We start from the raw sequence: 16801 nt of genomic DNA on the forward strand, positions 1-16801 counted from the left end.
AATTTATAGAAACTATCATAAAGAGAACATTAATTTTTATGAAATTCTCGCTAGTAATTATTTCCCTAAAATTCCAACAATTTTCTGTTGAATCTCCTTAAACAATATGAATTTTATTGATATAAAAATATTTGGCTATTTAATGTCAACATTTTTATTTAAAATGTAAAGAGTACAAATAATTTAAAAATATTAACAATAAAATCTATCAAATTAATCAAATAAAAATTTATATATATACTTAGATATTTTTTTTTCTTCATAATTTTATTGTTTTTCTTTCGAAAATTTTCTTAAATTTCTCTTTAACATATGTCTGCATTATAATTATTACAGTTAAACGCACTTTATTATAGTAAAGGTATTGTTGCTAAAAGTTTTGCTAAAATATTTTTGAAAACTTCACTTCGATTTGTAATAACATTGCAACTAAAAGAGCAAATGAGATTAAGGCCGTAATATACTTATATACACATCAATATTAGCACATATACATACATCTATATATCCATACATATGTATGCATATTTGTGTATAGATACACATCGAAATTTGTTACTATTTTGGAACGGATTCTCTATAGCTAGCTTCAAAGTTCGACTGTTTTTTTTTTTTTTTTTGTGCCTTACTTTTGTTTTAGAGTATTATTAAAGCTAACTAGCACTCGAAAAAAACAAATAACATTTACTATTCCATCATCAATCATTAATCATTCAATACATTTTTTAGCAAACTATACTCGAAATGTTAATTTTTCGAGATCAAAATACACCCAAAGTCCTGCATCGCCAATAACTGATTAATAATTAATATACACATACGCATATATATTATTCATATGTATTATATATGTATATGTTTATATGCATATAGCCCTCACAACAATTATGACTAGCGTTCTTTATAAAAATATTCGTGATCTTTAACCAACAATATGCATATTTCCGTATTATCCATAACCTAATATACATACATAGGCACACAAACACACTTACACACACACGCAGAGACATAGATAGATTTGCACACGCACACAGGCACAGGCACACACACATATAGAATTCTCTTATCTAACTGTGCTTTCTTACCTAACTCGAAATTAACTTGGATATTAGAGCTCTTAATTTGAGTATATGTTAACAAAATAATTAAAGTTTTTTAAATACTATTAGCAGTACGAGTATTTGAAACAAGTACAGAGATAATTTGATAGATTTTCTATTATATGTCTTACGATCTGATCTATTTGCATTTGTCATGCATTTGAAGAAAATGAGTTTCGCTATCGACGTAAAGCCTTATTGTGAGAGATTTAACTCTTTTCGTTCCCACTTGCACTGTATACATACGAGGGTAGTCTGACAAGTTTACGAACTGACATAAAATATCAACTATAATAATTCAGGTTTTTCTATCTGCTTCATCTTGTCGTTCAAGTCGTTCATTGTGGATATCTCTCAGACCACACTCGTACAAATATATATGGACATACATATGGACTTATCGGTCGTATCATTTCCAGATCGTCTGAGATCCAAGGGGTTATTTAAAATGTATCTTGTAGATACTTTTAAGTCTGCACAAACATATATTTAAACTGGAGTCCAACTTAGATCTCCTGCAAGAGTGCCTCGGGCGTTTGGGGATCTGTTGTGCTGCCTCCCAGCTCTCCACTCATATCGCCAACCGATGAGGAGACCGCCGACAGCATCGTGGTGACCGTGGCATTGATCAACTCCGTGCTGGTGGTTGCTACAGTGCTATACAGGGCCAGAGCCGTGGTGGTGATCACTGTGGCCAGGGCGGGCACGGACACGGCGCTGGTGGAGCTTGTCTCTGTGCTGCTGATGCTGGCCATGGTGGTGTTGAGCAAGAATGGAGCAAGTGTTGTGTTTGCTGCCAGTGTTGAGCTGGTGGTGGGCAGCAGCGGGGGCAGATGGCCGTGGTAGTGATCCAGCATGCCGGTGGGTGGCGTATATGGATACATGGGACACGGATTCTCCAGCTGGGGGCCCAACATGTTCTCGAACAGGTAGCCAATCATGGAGCCTGCTGTGAGTCCAATATTGTAGGATAGTGTCATTATGTTGCCGGTGACTTCTTTGAGGGTGCCCGGCACCTTGGCCGGTGCCAACATCATGGGCAAGCTGCCTGCCAGGCCATTGCTGATGCCCAGTGCAATGGTGAAGAGAAAGGGCGCCGTCTCTCCAGAGATGATCGGGCGATGTCGCGGTGCACAACACAGCAGAAACAACGGCACCAACACAATGCGCAATCCGGACAACAGAATCAGCTGACGACGCGACCAGGGATATGGACTGGCCGCCAGTATCTTGCCAATGACGTCTGAAGTATTGAAGCAGAACATCAGTAGGACAGGCATCCAGGTGCGCAGGGAGCACGAATTGACCTCCACCTCGATGCCGGGATACAGGGAAAGCGTCACACAGTAGGCCAATGCAATGCACACCATGTACGGATAGATAACCTGGGCCACACGCCAGCGCGTCACAAATCCCTCACGTATATCGCCCAACTTGCTGGGTCGACAGCGACGTGGCGTTATCACATGTTCCACCTTGAAGGCGACAGTTGTGGGTGTAGCCGGCTCATGCGGTGTGCCTGGCAGCTCGGGCATTTGTCCCAGGCCCTCAATGATGCTCTCTCCAGCCGTGGGATTAGACAGTTCATAGACAGGATTGCTGAAGCTCAGCGTATTGGCTGTATTCGAGTTGGAATGATGGGGTCCAGCTGATGTGGTTGTCGTAGTGCCATCCATGGAAAGAACGCCGTACTTGGCGCTGGTGGTGGCACCATCGATCTCTTGCTACAAAAAGAATTTATGAATAATATACAGATTTCTCTTCCTTTTCACTCACGTCATCCGGTCGCAAGACGATCTTGGAGCACGCCTCCACGTGGAATCGCACAAATGGCGAATTGATGGTGGCCAAGTGCAGCAGGTAACTGAAGAGTATATACAGCGTGGATGTCAGAAAGAAGATGACCGTCGAGACGCGATCATTGTTGATGAGCAATTTGGTAACCACGCGATTGGAAGACACCAGAAATCCCGCAATGCTCTCGCCAGCCATCACAGCCTGTGTGTATTGCTTGGGCAGCATCGAGGCGAATCCATAGAAGCTGGACTGCTGCACAGTGCAGCCAATGGCTGTCAGTGCCACAGCCGACATGTTCACCACATACGCCGTATTCGTGGCGAACATGTGCCAGGCCACCTCGCAGACGGCCACAAAGATCAATGTGGTAAAGGACACCATGTAGCCAAAGAGCACGCGCGTCTGGAATGGTGCCAATGAGAGCACAATGTTGTTAAACAAAACCGTGATGAAGGCCACAAAGATGTACGTCATGGACATGTCCAGCGCCACGGGACGGCCGGGAAAGCGACCTTGCCAATAATCCGCAGCGATTATGAAACTAAACAAAAGATAGATTAAAAATAGACGTGGTTTAAATTATTCTATGTGGTAGTTGAATTATATTTTAATTTACATTTATTTACTTACACCTAATTGTTGAAAATATAAATTATGCGTTTTAATTAAAAATAATAAAATAAAAATATGTGTAAAATTACATTTAAAATAAATTCTAAAACAAAGCATAAATACACAGTAATCAATATTATTTTTAAATATAAATTTATTTATTATATATATTGTAATATTATAACATATAAAAATTAAATAAATATAAATGTATTTATGCAATAAATAAACAGAATAAAATTGTTATTAACTATCAACAATCACATTACCAACAACATTTATGAAGACTCACTCAAGTGCGCAAATTAATCCTAATAAATTACTTTTCGACTACATAAATTAAGTTGATGTCAACTCTGACTATGATAATCGCTCGTAATCAATCTTTGTCCCGTGCAAATCCCATTCACACAACGCCTACACATTCACATGCCCATTCACATTCACACACTCAAATTCACATTCTCACACACACACACACACACATCCCCATTCCCATTCTGCTTTACATTTGAATTTCTACATTGGTTTTGCACTCACCTATTGTATGGCAAAACAAATCCTATGCCCGCTGCAAGCAGTGCCAGATAGACGGCATGCCGATGGTCCTTGGGGGCGCGTGTATCATACTCGGGACTATCGATGCTCGCTGGATGCCTCATGCCAGAGCCCGAGCCACGGCCGCTGCGCCCTTCGAGTGGTTCGTATGTGGTTTCTTGTGCGCCTACGTCCATTTTGCTGTTGTTTTTCCTATTGCTTTATTTCGCAACTATTGTTGCGATTGTTTTGATCTTTCTTTTTTTTAGTTTTTAATTTAAATGTATCGCAATGCAATGGGCTTTTGCATAATTTACGCGTTCGATTCGACACGCCTGCAGCGAAGGGAGTACCAAACGCTGAGAGTTCGTCATACGCACTAATACAGGGTGCTTGCTGTCTCTTCAGGCTGCAGGAGAACAACCAAGCTGTTTTGACCAACACAAATCGATAAACAGCAGGCACAAGTTGTTGCTCCAATAAATTGCACTCACTGTGCCAATCGATTACAATGTAAATGTTGCAAAAACAAATCTGTTCCAAAGGCTGCTTCACATTTATGACTTTACGTAAGTGCTATTTGATTTTATTGCTGTGGTCAAATGCACTTGTTTTAATTGTTGATGTCTCCACGTCTGTTTTTTATTGACTATCATTTTAGGAAAACATGCCGCAAGTGTACACTAGGCATGCACAACTAACTGGCCATCCGTTGGCAGAAAATGTTACAGCAGGCTTTTCACCACACTTTTTTCACCACGGCATGCGCAATGGCCATTGGCCACTGCGTAAATGGCAGGCAGATGATTGATTTTCCATGCAGCGCAGACATGCAGTCACTTATCCTTTGGTCGTTGGACTGGCTGGTCGACATCGCTCCTGAGCTCTGCTGAAAAAGCACTCCCAGACGTGTGTATGTATAACAATGACAAAATTTTCTTGTCTGCATTTTTTATGACTATTGATTGACATAAAGTGCTTATAATTTTGAAGTATATTATCTGGTATTAAAATTGTTTTCCCGTTTGCAATTTGCAATAATGACAGTTAAGGCTGAGGACTATGACAGCTGTTCAGTAAATTGCTGCTTACATACATATATTTTGTGAATTTTCTTATTAGTTGGACAGAGAACTAATTTCAATCGTTTACAATATATTTAAATATTCGAAATATCAAATATTTTTATAACTAATAAATAATATATATGCAATACTAATTTCAATTTATCTTATGTTTATTCGCAGATGTATAGATGAGGTGGTCGATACGATGCAATTGGTAAAACAAAAGGTAAAACAGGTAATCATATAGCGGCTTTTTCCAGGTAAGAAAACGTCATGTACCAATCAAATTATTATTGCGATATTTTCCCCCATCAAATTTTAATTTACATAAGTACGTCTACTTGAAAGTGGTATATAGATTTGTATGTATCCAAACATCCCTCGAAAATCCGTGTATATCTAATATCTGGACATCCACCTGAAAATTGAATACATACTAAATTACCTGTTCAAAGGGTTGATAGACAGATACACATCTTTATATATCTATGAATCTACATACATATATACCTCCCATGCATACATGCAAGTGACTTGCAAATGAGACATGCATATGCAACTATGTATATAGGAACAGAACATCCCGCCGTATCCGTCGATGCTTTAAATAGTAAAAAGACAAATATTTTTCCCAACCACTCAGCATGGGCTCTTTTCCACTGTTCAAAGCAAAGACAGCGGCGCGTTTTTCCGTTGGAAAAATCAGCAGGAATACAATTAAGATAATTAAAAGTGATTTTAGAGTCTGTAAACGCCGTTATTAAAGATGTGGCGCAGAAGTTTGCAACTTAAACGATATCCCGCACTTGTCGCTGGCTATTGTGCAAGTCATCGTTAATGTTGCCGGATTCTGTGACCTTAAAGTACAACCACAAATGGTTTTTATAAAATTGGTAGGCCAGACTAATATAAGAAGTGCAAGGAAGTACCATTACTATAAAAGAACCGAACATCTCGCCGTATTTGTTGATGCTTTCATTAGTAAAAAGACAAATATTTTTCCCAGAAATCAGCTTGGGCTCTTTTCTACTACTCAAAGCAAAAACGATGGCACGTTGTTCTGTTTATCAGCTCAGCTAAAATATTAGTAATAGTATAATTAAGATGGCTAAAGGTGAATTAACCAGCCTGTGATACACTTATATTAAACGTATGGTGCAGAAGTTTGCAACTTAAACGATATCCCGCACTTGTCGCTGGCTATCGTGCAAGTCATCGTTAATGTTGCCGGATTCTGTGACCTAAGACAACATGCGAATGGACATTAAAAATATGAGCTAAGACGAGTTTTGATAAAGCTAATGCGTAGCCCATCATTTGTCGCGTTCTCAATCTATTTACAGCTTTAAATGTATTTATATTCCCCAGTTTCCTGAAGTAGCGGATGGCCAGGAAGTCACCATACATCACGGAACGAGGTCAACGTCCAACAACTTCAATTCATTTTAATCAAATATTATAATTATATATTTATTCCATTAAAAAATGTTTATTTGTATTACTTGGATATAACAATAATAGTTTTCGTTTATGCAGATATTTTAATGTTAATAATTATATTAACATAAATAAACAAAATAAAACAAATATTTTAACAGCAATCTTGTGACTTCACATTGACTAAATATTAAATTTGTCTAATAAAAAATATATAATACAAACAGCATTTAACATAATTTAATTATTTTTCAATACATATCGTGACTTTGAGGTGTGTAAAAATATAATGAAATATACGCCAATTAATTGTTATCGCATTGCCGCATTTGTTTTCCTTTAATCAAAGAAATATGTATTATTATTGTCAGCAATGCAAACATTACTTAAATAATGCTGTGTATTATTTTACATGCCGAAACAGACCTCAATCAAAAGGTGTAATTTAAGAACTACGATACTTTTTTGTGTTTAACTAATCGGAATGAGCCGTTTTGTTTTGGTCTGTTTTGTTAAATATATCTTTTAAATTTTGACAAGCTTGTTTTATTGTTTCTTCTTCGAGGCTTCGCTGTAGCTGGGTGGCAAATTCTGGAAAACCAAGAAATCGTATTAAATGATAATTTTGTGGAATATAAAAATATTTCGGATACTCACATTATATGATGGTGGCATATCGTTCGGGCCTGGTCCGCGGGATCCGCCTTGATTATAGGGTGTATTATAAGCACTAGCAGCGGCCTCGGCTTCTTTGGAATCTGTGTAGATTAATACGAAGTTAGTATTTCGATTCTTATATTAAAAAGACATACAGAATATGTATTTTATACGAATAGAGGAGTGTCTTACAATCCTTTTTATGGATATATAACTGGTATTGGTATAAAACAGAAGGGTCTTGCAACTTGGTAACAATTGGGATAATAATAATATTGCGTGCTGCTGGTTCCTGCAAAGTTTGCATGGAAAATCAAAAAAGAAAGAATAATTCGTTATACAAGTTACTAAAAACAAGTTTAAATTGCGGAACTATAGGCTCGGCTTTTGTTGGAAAATTTAAGCAACTGAATTTTAGTTATTTATATGATGTTCGAAACGAATAAAAGCATTACAAAATCTTACTTGTTTGCTTGGCTGTAAAGTAGTTTTGCACGAATTTGCAGTTTACACTGTGGAGTAGGTAAGGAAATAAAATTATTTCAGATGCCAAATAATTGATAAGGTGTTTTTGAGTTTAGTAACTTGTTAGATTTCTAGAAATTAAATACGAAAAATTAGAATGAAGGGATAAGTGTAAATCAAAAATTATGCAGCTAGGGATCTATTGTAAGGATTGCAAAAAATATCAGTTCGTCTCTGTTTCCTACTCAAATATTAATTTAACAATTTTCACAATATTTGATTAATTAAAATTAAAAGTTATGAAAATGTTACCAACCATTCAATGTTTAATTTATAAAGTTTTTATGATATTGACAGACTGCTCATTCAGACATGAGTCCAAATTCATTCTGTGAGGCGTGATTAATTAGTATGGACAACACTAAAAATGAATGATGAAGTTCTATGTAAAATACTAACTTCCAGGTGGCAAGCTGAAGCCCATAAAATTAGCCGCAGCACTACTTCCTCCTGCGTTGGCAGCAGACATTCCTGCAGATGTGTTTCCTCCAGGCTGCTGTGGAGGAGCACCGCCTGGGTAACCGTTTGGTTGCTGTGGTGGAGCTGCGCCAGGATAACCGCCAGGTTGCTGAGGCGGAATAAAGCTTGGTTGCATAAATCCACCAGGTATATTTGGATTAAAGCCTCCATAGGGAACTACGGGTGGCGGTCCACTATAAGGTGCCTGTGGTGGCATATCAGGCCTACATGCTGCGTACGGCGGCGGTTGTGCATAGCCGCCACCCCAACCAGCTTGGGGGCCATAGCCAGGCTGTTGTTGAGGCTGCTGATCTGGCGGTGCTGAAAAACCATACCAAGTGGGATCAGTTTGCTGCTCCTGCTGCTGCGGAGGGTGTGGTGCTGGTTGGTTGTTTGGTGGTGCTATTAAAGATATAGAAAGAAATGGATTGTGCAAAGGTGCGTTAGAGCTGGAGAATGCGCAAGCGTGTTACAAATATGCATTCAATTTTTTGGCCGATTAAAATACAAATGTCGTTATATGTACAAGAACAAAAGCCGAGTATGGGAAGGATAAAATCATATACACAAAACTTACTAATGCCCGGATACGGCGGAGGATTGTCACTTATAAAAACAGTGTTGGGTGCCGGTCCACTGAAGGCATCATGTTGTGGCAACCAGCCATAATAACCTGGTGGTGGCTGGTAAGCTGGTGGTGGAGCCTCATGCCAGGCACCGGCTGGCGCATATGGTGGCGGATCATCGCCAGCAAGACCGCCACGATGAAAGTTGCTTTGAGCGGTCTTAGCAGCCCGCAACAACGCTTGACCATACTCTATGGCTCCGCCTGACTTGAAGTACAGCTTGAACTTAACCTCGCCCACATAATTGCCATTAGGCTGGGCACGGACCTTGCCCTTAATGTAGTTGGCTCCAAAAACGGGTTGTTCAATTTCAACCTAAAATGCAATACGATTCAGATTATAGTGTGTCTGATTTGGAAAAGCAAAGCCATGTAACACTTACATCCGAAAGAGCTACAAAGGGTGCGCTAAACGATTGCATTACATCGCTTGGTTTCTTGCTGTTAAAAATCATTCTATGTGACGTCAAATAAACTCGTCCTTGCTTAGAGCCTCTGAACAGGTCATTATCCTGTCCAGAAAATTCCATTGAGACGCTGTCGCTATGCAACAGAATGCTATAGAAGAGGAGAAAATTTGGATTAGCTGTGGATATTCTTTTATAACAGAATGTTTTTAATTCTATACAGCTGTTGGGGTTTCCACTGCACGAAGTCAAACACCGTTTTCCGGCAAATAATTTCGCAAAATTATTTCATATTTCTTACTAATCCGCTCATATTATATATTTTGGAATTAAGTTTACAAATCCAATGGTTTTTTTTTTAGCGGCTTCGGTAGGAAATTTGAACGTACCGTTTGCAATTAGCAAAACAATATAATTATACTGATACCTATGTAAATATATGTATGTATGTATATTGTACTTTTATATGACGTCAGAGTTCGCTGGTTGCCCCAACAAAAGCTTGAAGTTCTCATTATACTTACTACTCTCCTGCATGTATGAGCACACCATTATTTGCGTGTGCCGTATTGATCGACATGTTGGATAGTTTTTTAAATAATTTTCTCAAAGATTTCAAAAGTTTGTTGTAAACTACGTTGTGCTTTCCTGTTGTTTTTGACCTAAACTTTCTCGAATTAACGACAGCTGATGAATCATGAACAGTGTGTACACATGTGCAGCGGTGCCGCATTGGAATGCCTAAAAAATACCACATTTTTGTTATGGAGTTATTTGCAGCAGCCCTGTGTATCAATGTAAGAAAACTTTTACACTTCTACACGGCACAGCCGGAGTCAAAATTTAGTTAAACTATTTTCATAACACAAATCGACTGCTTAAAATAGTCTTAAATGATTGTAAACGCACTACGTATGCTTTTACAACGCAAACTGTTTGGAAATCGTGCCCAACTATAACACAGCGTAACTAAATCGTTACCCTAATACTGAAAATGGTATTTATCGTGTAGTTCATATAAAACAATTTTCGAATGGCGTTTAATTATGCAAATTTGGCTGATAATATGTGTAAGTCAATGCTTTCGTATGTAATTTACCATAAAAGTATAGATATCTACTTAAATATGAATAATTTTTTGTTCAAACTACTGCGAGAAACGTCTGCTATGTCTAAAATAGAGACCCGACCACAAATCAGAACACATAATAGAAAAAAATACCGAACCACCTATCACGTTACGCTTTGTGTTCGTACATATTGCGTCGTTTGCTTTACTGTTTAGTTCGTGTCTGGTAAACAGCTGATTTTTATTTGTATTTTTTTTTTTTCTTTCTTCATATCGGCGTGTTCTACTGCCGGTTATAGTACCAGTTTTTGGGAGCATGCCAAATGGCGTCAGCTTGCCAAATCATCCAAATTTTATTAATCAACTGGCTGCTGCCATTACGACCGGCACGGTTGGCGTTGCCACGCCCACAGCAACGAACAGCATTGGCGCAGTGGCACAAACAACCGCCCCAACAAATAACAAGGCAAAAAGCAGTAAATTGAAGCAGCACAACGCACAGGGCAGTGCTCCTATGGATTTGGAAAATGACAATGATGCGGAAACAACAGAGGCCATGGCAGCTGTAAAATCTGTAGATAAATTGCCAGGCTCAGCTCTATCGCTGCCTGAAGCCCAGCAACTCTATTTAAATGGTTTGATGCACACACCGCCCGGCTACTTGTACTTTCCTACCGCACAAAATGCTGCAGCTGCTGTAGCAGCGACTACGCCAAGTGGCACAACGTCATCATCAGGTAATGCCTCGAATCCTAATGCACAAATGCTACTCGATCACTCCGCGATGATGGCGGCAATGCAACAAATGCAGCATAACTATGCAGCTGGCTATGTGGCCGCAACAACAGTTGGTGGACTGCCGTCTGATGGGGCTGGACCGGGAATAGATGGTACTATAGCAACCGGCAAGTATTAAATTATATTCTATTTCGTTAGTAATCTAATGTATCTTGTAATTTGTTCCGCAGATGGCACAAGCAATACTGCCGGCTTGAAAGAAGTGATCAAAACCAAGAATTGCATATTGTTTCCACCCAACCCGAATGCACCGCCACCTACCATACGCGAACGTCCGCCGGGCTGTCGTACTGTGTTTGTGGGTGGCTTGCCAGAGAACATTACAGAAGACGTTATTCGAGAGATATTTGAGTCATGTGGCGAAATCACCACACTACGCATGTCTAAGAAGAACTTTTGCCATATACGCTACCGACACGAGGCAGCCATAGATCGTGCCATTTACTTGTCGGGTTACCGACTACGCATCTCTAGCCAAAATGAGCCCCCGAATTTCGGGCGTCTGCATGTGGACTACGCTCAGGCGCGAGATGATCAGTACGACTACGAATGTAAGCAGCGTCAATTACAGAGGGAGCAGCGTCATAGAGAACGCATGTCGCTGGATCGCATGCGTTCACAATCGCCACCCCCAATACCACATTATACGGATCATGAGGCTACCGCAGTGGCAGAGCATCTGCGCAATAACGAAACGTTTGTGAAAGCCATACAAACTATTACCGCCTGGCTGGAACGTGGCGACTGCACTAAGCGCAATGCGAACGTCTTTTACTCAATGATCCAAAGCACACATGCGCATGTGCGGCGTCTGCATACGGATAAGCAGCAGCTCGAGGAGGATCTGCGTAAGGCGCGTGAATGTTATCGCAAACAAATGGGCACCATGTCAACACAATGTAAGTAGCCCATTTTGCAGGTCTAGTATGTAGATTTAGATGGGTTTTAGGTGCGCTCCTTTTACATTTCTTTCTGTTTTTGTTGCCGGTTAGCGTCTAGCGTCTGTATCATGAACAATCAATTAAATACAATTCACACTTAAACAGAACACACACGCTTACACACCCACACTTTCTAGCAATCTAGTCATCGTTCTCTCAAAAGCGAAAATAATACCAATTCCACATACAAGAATTCACTGTCTAAAATTTGCTCTCAAAGTACAATTCCAAAAACAAGGAGAAGGAGCAAATCAAGAAGCAAAAGCTGCAGGTAAAAGTTCAGTCACATCAGTGCTGCACAGTGGCCGAAACTCGATGGCGATGCGATCAAATTAAGATGATTTCTGACTCGATTGAATTGAATATGAGCAATTTCTCTCGTTATTTTGACGACTTTAAACTGAATCGAATTTAATGACACGTGTAAAGAGTTTTGCATTATTTGATTTTTTATAGCTAAGAAAAACTAAATCTTTTAAAGCTTAGTTCGTCATTACTTAACATATGTTTCTTTATTAGTAAGTGTAATGACTGCCATAGTAATTACATTTTTATCGCAACATTGTTTGTTTGAGCCACTGTGCAGTAACTCATTCTACTGTATCTGACTGTACGCCAAGTCTGAAGACTTAACATATGAATAAATAGATATATGTAAAGTGTAAGCCCAGGCCAAAGGTTTGTAAACCAACAGACATATACGATAAAGCCTTCGGACCAGACACCAACCGCCTTTCTGGCTGTCTGTAGAAAACAACTAACAACTAACTGCAATTGAAGTCTTTGAATATATATAACTATATACATAAACATATGTAGGTAACAAGCTGTTGTACAATATTTTTAGACTGTACTTTACCATATAAACTATACAAAATATTGTGTTATGCGAGGGACGCTGAAGTAGTTTTATTCTACTTATTATTTTCCATTGATTTTATTAGAAACCGCAAACTAGTTAAACGGTGAAAAATCAAACCAAACGAAACCCAAACAAAAAAAAAAAACAAAAAAAAAAATATCTACCCTCTGTCCTCCCTTAATATTATTATATATTATTGCATTATTGTTCAGTCACTCAGATTGAAAAAGTGTTCAATGCCGCTAGTCACAAGAAGGTTTGGGACCATTTCACCAAAGCCCAAAGAAAAAACATCGACCAATGGAAGAAATTAGCGACGGTACGTACAAAATTGTTCAAAGAATGTATTACGGCAAGTTCAGCTACGCAGATATCGTTCTAAACACATACTACATGTGGTACTCGTGCCTGTTCTTATTGTTCTGTCAGTATTGCTAGTCGTAAAATATTAATTAGTATCTTTGTTATCACCCTTTCGTATCCGTATCTGTTCTGCATGTTGGTTTCTGTACATATATCATATTGCTTTCCAACTTGAAATTTTTCATTCATTTGGTATTGTTTGCATTGTTCAGCTTAATTAATATTTGATAATTAGATCGATTGACAATCCAAATGTTTAACATCTTAACTTGTTAATAATGTTTTTCGTATATCTGTCTCTCTAAAACTTGCTATAAAATATGTTGATAATCAAAACTCACTTTCTTATTGGCGTCATGTTTATTGTTTTGTCTTTATTTGATCTATTTATATTTATCATTAATTTTTAGAATCATATATTATTTTTGTAAATAATTGAAATTGCAATCAAGGGAAACTGTTCCCCAAAATATATAAATATACGAGAATTTTATATATAAGATAATATACATTTTATTAAATCAGAGAAATTTTCTGATTTTATGGAACAGTTTCCCTTTTTCAGAGCTTTCTCATCTGCTTTTCATACTTAAGAATTATATTTTATAATATTTCCATTTGGCACAATTGATAGCAATATTTCTTTCTTTATCAATGACAAATTAACTAACCTTTTGCATAACGATTTTTTTCGATAAGCTTTCGATTTCCATTTAAGTCTAAACTTAACTTGTAGCCGAATGCCAAAGAACTTGTGTAATATATGTTCAATTTTCGAATAATTACAAACCCAGATAATTCATATATAGCTAAAATTTTGCAAGTTTCTAAGGCACTTACTGAGTTCGATTGGCTGTGCGTTTGCGTTGGTAAACAGTAAAACCTAAACATCTTATGATAAAACTCATTGTGCAACATTTAACATGTTACATGCAAATAATAAGTATATAAGAACATAATAAAAACAATTAAAATTAATAGAACTTTTTGAATGTGGCGAGGTAAGTAAGCGGACCAAAAGAGAAACGAAGAGCCAAATGAGAATTGTATGATGCATTTTCAATATACAAACCAATTATAATACCTAGGCTATAGAAATTACCATCGTAAACACTGGTTATGCAACAAAATATGTTATAACTCTATTTTATGAACTATTTAATGATAGTTAAAAATTTTGAAATGCCATGCAGGAACTGCGCACGGTCCAAATCGACGATGATGAAATGGAAATCTCAGATGACGAGCGCGACTACGAGAGGCGCAGCAAACGTACTCGCTACGATAGCGATGGACTAAAAGTAAGCGGGATTGATTGAATCAAGTTGTATACATTAATTATATTACTGATTATTTAACTTCTATTTTAGGATGAGAATGACTCACTACGTTGTCAATTAGAGGCCATTCGTAATGAGATGTCAGTGGAGCGCAGTGACTGTGTGCAGCGCGAAAAGCAAATCAAGGTGTTACAAGAAACAATACGTAACATGCAGACACAGTTGTTGCAAACAAAGCTGCGCGAGCAAAAAGACTGCAAAACCATTGAGCAGCTGGAAAGGAATCTCAAGGAGGCAGGCGTAAAGCAGCTGTTACTTAAGACAAAAATTAAGGAGACTGCAGATAGACTAAAAGACAGGGAAGCATACAGCACCAGTGCTTCTGTTGCTTCAAATCCCGAATACAGCAGCGGTGATTCGTGCAGTAGAAATGCGGATGATCTCAAAGCAGCTGCAAAGAAAGAAAATGCCATAGAATTAGAAATAATAGATATTGATAAAGTGGACGATGATGTACGCATTATCGAGCATCAAAGCGGTGTTGTCGAAATTCATGAGATTGAGGATGATGAGAAACTGGAGGCAGCTTCTGAGCCATTAAAGGCTTGTGATGAAGCCAAACAATTGCCCAAAACGGATGAAAGTCTAAAGTCTGATAAAATGGAAACTGTAGTGCAAACAACCGTTGAACCGTTGGCCACTCCAAAGGTAGATCCTGATTGCATAGATGTATACATGCGATAGATGGATATTGAACTTAACTTTTTTTTTATCTTTTGCAGAATGAGCTAATGTCGCTGGCACTTTTTGAAGCTAAGATTATAGCATTGACTTCCGCCTATTTGGTACTGCATCCCCATGGCGTGGACATTGACAGCATTTCCAGCTATTTACGTGGAATGTTGCTCAAGTCTCTTGAATTAAAGAGCAACGATGACCTACTAAATATACTCACAAAATATACAAATCTTTTCAAGTCTGAACAGTCGAAGTGGACATTCTGTGGTTTTTCCGACGAACCTACGGATGCGAATGCAACCACGGCGCAGTAAATCACAGGCGTTAACAAAAACAATTAAGGCTTTAACTAATTAACGTAGAAGTAAGGAATGAGCGCCAATGACATGTTAACCAAAAATGTGATTGTTGTAATCACAGAAATGAGACCAGTTTTCTAAACGTAGGAACTTGTAATTAAGTTAAGCTACACTAACGACAACAATTATTACAACAACAACAAAGATCTACCGTTTCAATTATTTTAACAATTAGATTGTAATGTGTAAACAAATACAATATGTACACAAATATACTGAATACATAATGCACATTATGTAAAGACACCAAACAAATGTTGCTAAAATTGCTTTTAATGTAATACGAACCAATAAATTTTATGCTATATTTACCTGGTAACAAAACTCGTTAAAATACCTTAAAAGGGTTTGAGAAACTAAGAGACTCTGCGAAGCAAAAAACACTGGGATACTTATAGAAATATATATTTAATGGTCTCTACGACTACCTATTCCTAATAGCTAATATGCAAGTGTTTCTCAGATTGGATTACTGGATCGTATGACGTAAAAGTGAGTCTCTATGTAAAATGTATTCAAAAGTATTAATTTTATTTCGCCTTTACATATTCGCCAATTATAAACCATAAAACCTTAACGTGGGCGTCTATACACAAAAATGCTCTCAATATTCTTATTGAGAGCTTATCCCTAAAATGATGCCTTTTATCGTTGTTTCGTCAAAATTTCGCAACTGCTCTACAATTACGTGCCAAGCTTACGATTCTTGCGTAAGCTTTAACGAAATATGAGAGCGTCCTTTGCCAAGGACACTCAAAAGCAAAACGTTTCTCACAGCATCCCTGCACACATAAGAGCCCACGCACACGCACACTGACATTCTTGTTAAGTTCAGTCATTCAAGCCTACTCACATTCGCACATCCTGTGCAAGGCCATGACGAAAATATCGAAACTTGAATTCCTGTCTCATTCCACATTTGACGTCATACGCTCTTTTCAATCTACATTTTATTATTCGATTAGTTAAAACCCAGCAATGAGATTAAATAACAACAAAGTTTAACAAAATCAAACGTAATTTTCCCGCTTTGACGCAGGCAGCATCACGGCTCTGTCTTTGAGTGTGTCGCTGTCGAGAGCAGTGGTTCGCTTTTTATAAAAAAAAAAAAAAAAGAATCTAAATTAAATGTTTATATACTATATATATAATGTTAAAATTTTGT

The 16801-nt window shown here is 38.0% G+C and overlaps 3 protein-coding genes and 1 long non-coding RNA gene across 10 annotated transcripts; 2 read left to right on the forward strand and 2 right to left on the reverse strand.

Annotated features, from left to right (window-relative positions):
- Positions 1-138: 138 nt before the first annotated feature.
- Positions 139-4810, reverse strand: Ent3 (equilibrative nucleoside transporter 3). Its single transcript, XM_018008276.2, has 3 exons — positions 4053-4810; positions 2880-3441; positions 139-2827 (listed from the first exon to the last, which is right to left on the reverse strand). Exons 1-3 carry the CDS (start codon positions 4244-4246, stop codon positions 1610-1612), a joined length of 1974 nt encoding a protein of 657 aa, XP_017863765.1. The 5' UTR covers positions 4247-4810; the 3' UTR covers positions 139-1609.
- An 18-nt stretch (positions 4811-4828) lies between these two features.
- On the forward strand, positions 4829-6617 carry LOC108614247 (uncharacterized). Its single transcript, XR_016269793.1, has 2 exons — positions 4829-4962; positions 5297-6617. It is a non-coding gene; the product is annotated as an uncharacterized LOC108614247 (long non-coding RNA).
- Positions 6618-6858: 241 nt separating this feature from the next.
- Positions 6859-9983, reverse strand: Wbp2 (WW domain binding protein 2). 7 transcript variants are annotated; one of them, XR_016269791.1, is made up of 8 exons: positions 9751-9983; positions 9203-9377; positions 8772-9135; positions 8135-8596; positions 7992-8064; positions 7676-7722; positions 7211-7311; positions 7024-7144 (listed from the first exon to the last, which is right to left on the reverse strand). XR_016269791.1 is itself a non-coding variant. In XM_089467242.1 (6 exons), exons 1-6 carry the CDS (start codon positions 9981-9983, stop codon positions 7100-7102), a joined length of 1299 nt encoding a protein of 432 aa, XP_089323368.1. In that variant the 3' UTR covers positions 6859-7099. The 7 variants fall into 7 exon arrangements, 2 of the variants coding, with proteins under 2 accessions (XP_089323368.1, XP_017863769.2); XR_016269789.1 differs by lacking the exon at positions 7024-7144 and adding an exon at positions 7403-7502 and having other exon boundaries at positions 7271-7311; XR_016269790.1 differs by lacking the exon at positions 7992-8064.
- A 171-nt stretch (positions 9984-10154) lies between these two features.
- On the forward strand, positions 10155-15891 carry LOC108614243 (uncharacterized). Its single transcript, XM_018008274.2, has 7 exons — positions 10155-10296; positions 10595-11200; positions 11264-11992; positions 13109-13215; positions 14453-14560; positions 14630-15247; positions 15322-15891. The coding sequence occupies exons 1-7, from the start codon at positions 10260-10262 to the stop codon at positions 15589-15591; spliced, it is 2475 nt and encodes an 824-aa protein (XP_017863763.1). The 5' UTR covers positions 10155-10259; the 3' UTR covers positions 15592-15891.
- Positions 15892-16801: the final 910 nt, after the last annotated feature.

The sequence above is a fragment of the Drosophila arizonae genome, chromosome 4 (genome assembly GCF_054131065.1).
Source record: "Drosophila arizonae isolate 15081-1271.41 chromosome 4, UAZ_ARI_1.0, whole genome shotgun sequence".
Classification (NCBI taxonomy): domain Eukaryota; kingdom Metazoa; phylum Arthropoda; class Insecta; order Diptera; family Drosophilidae; genus Drosophila; species Drosophila arizonae.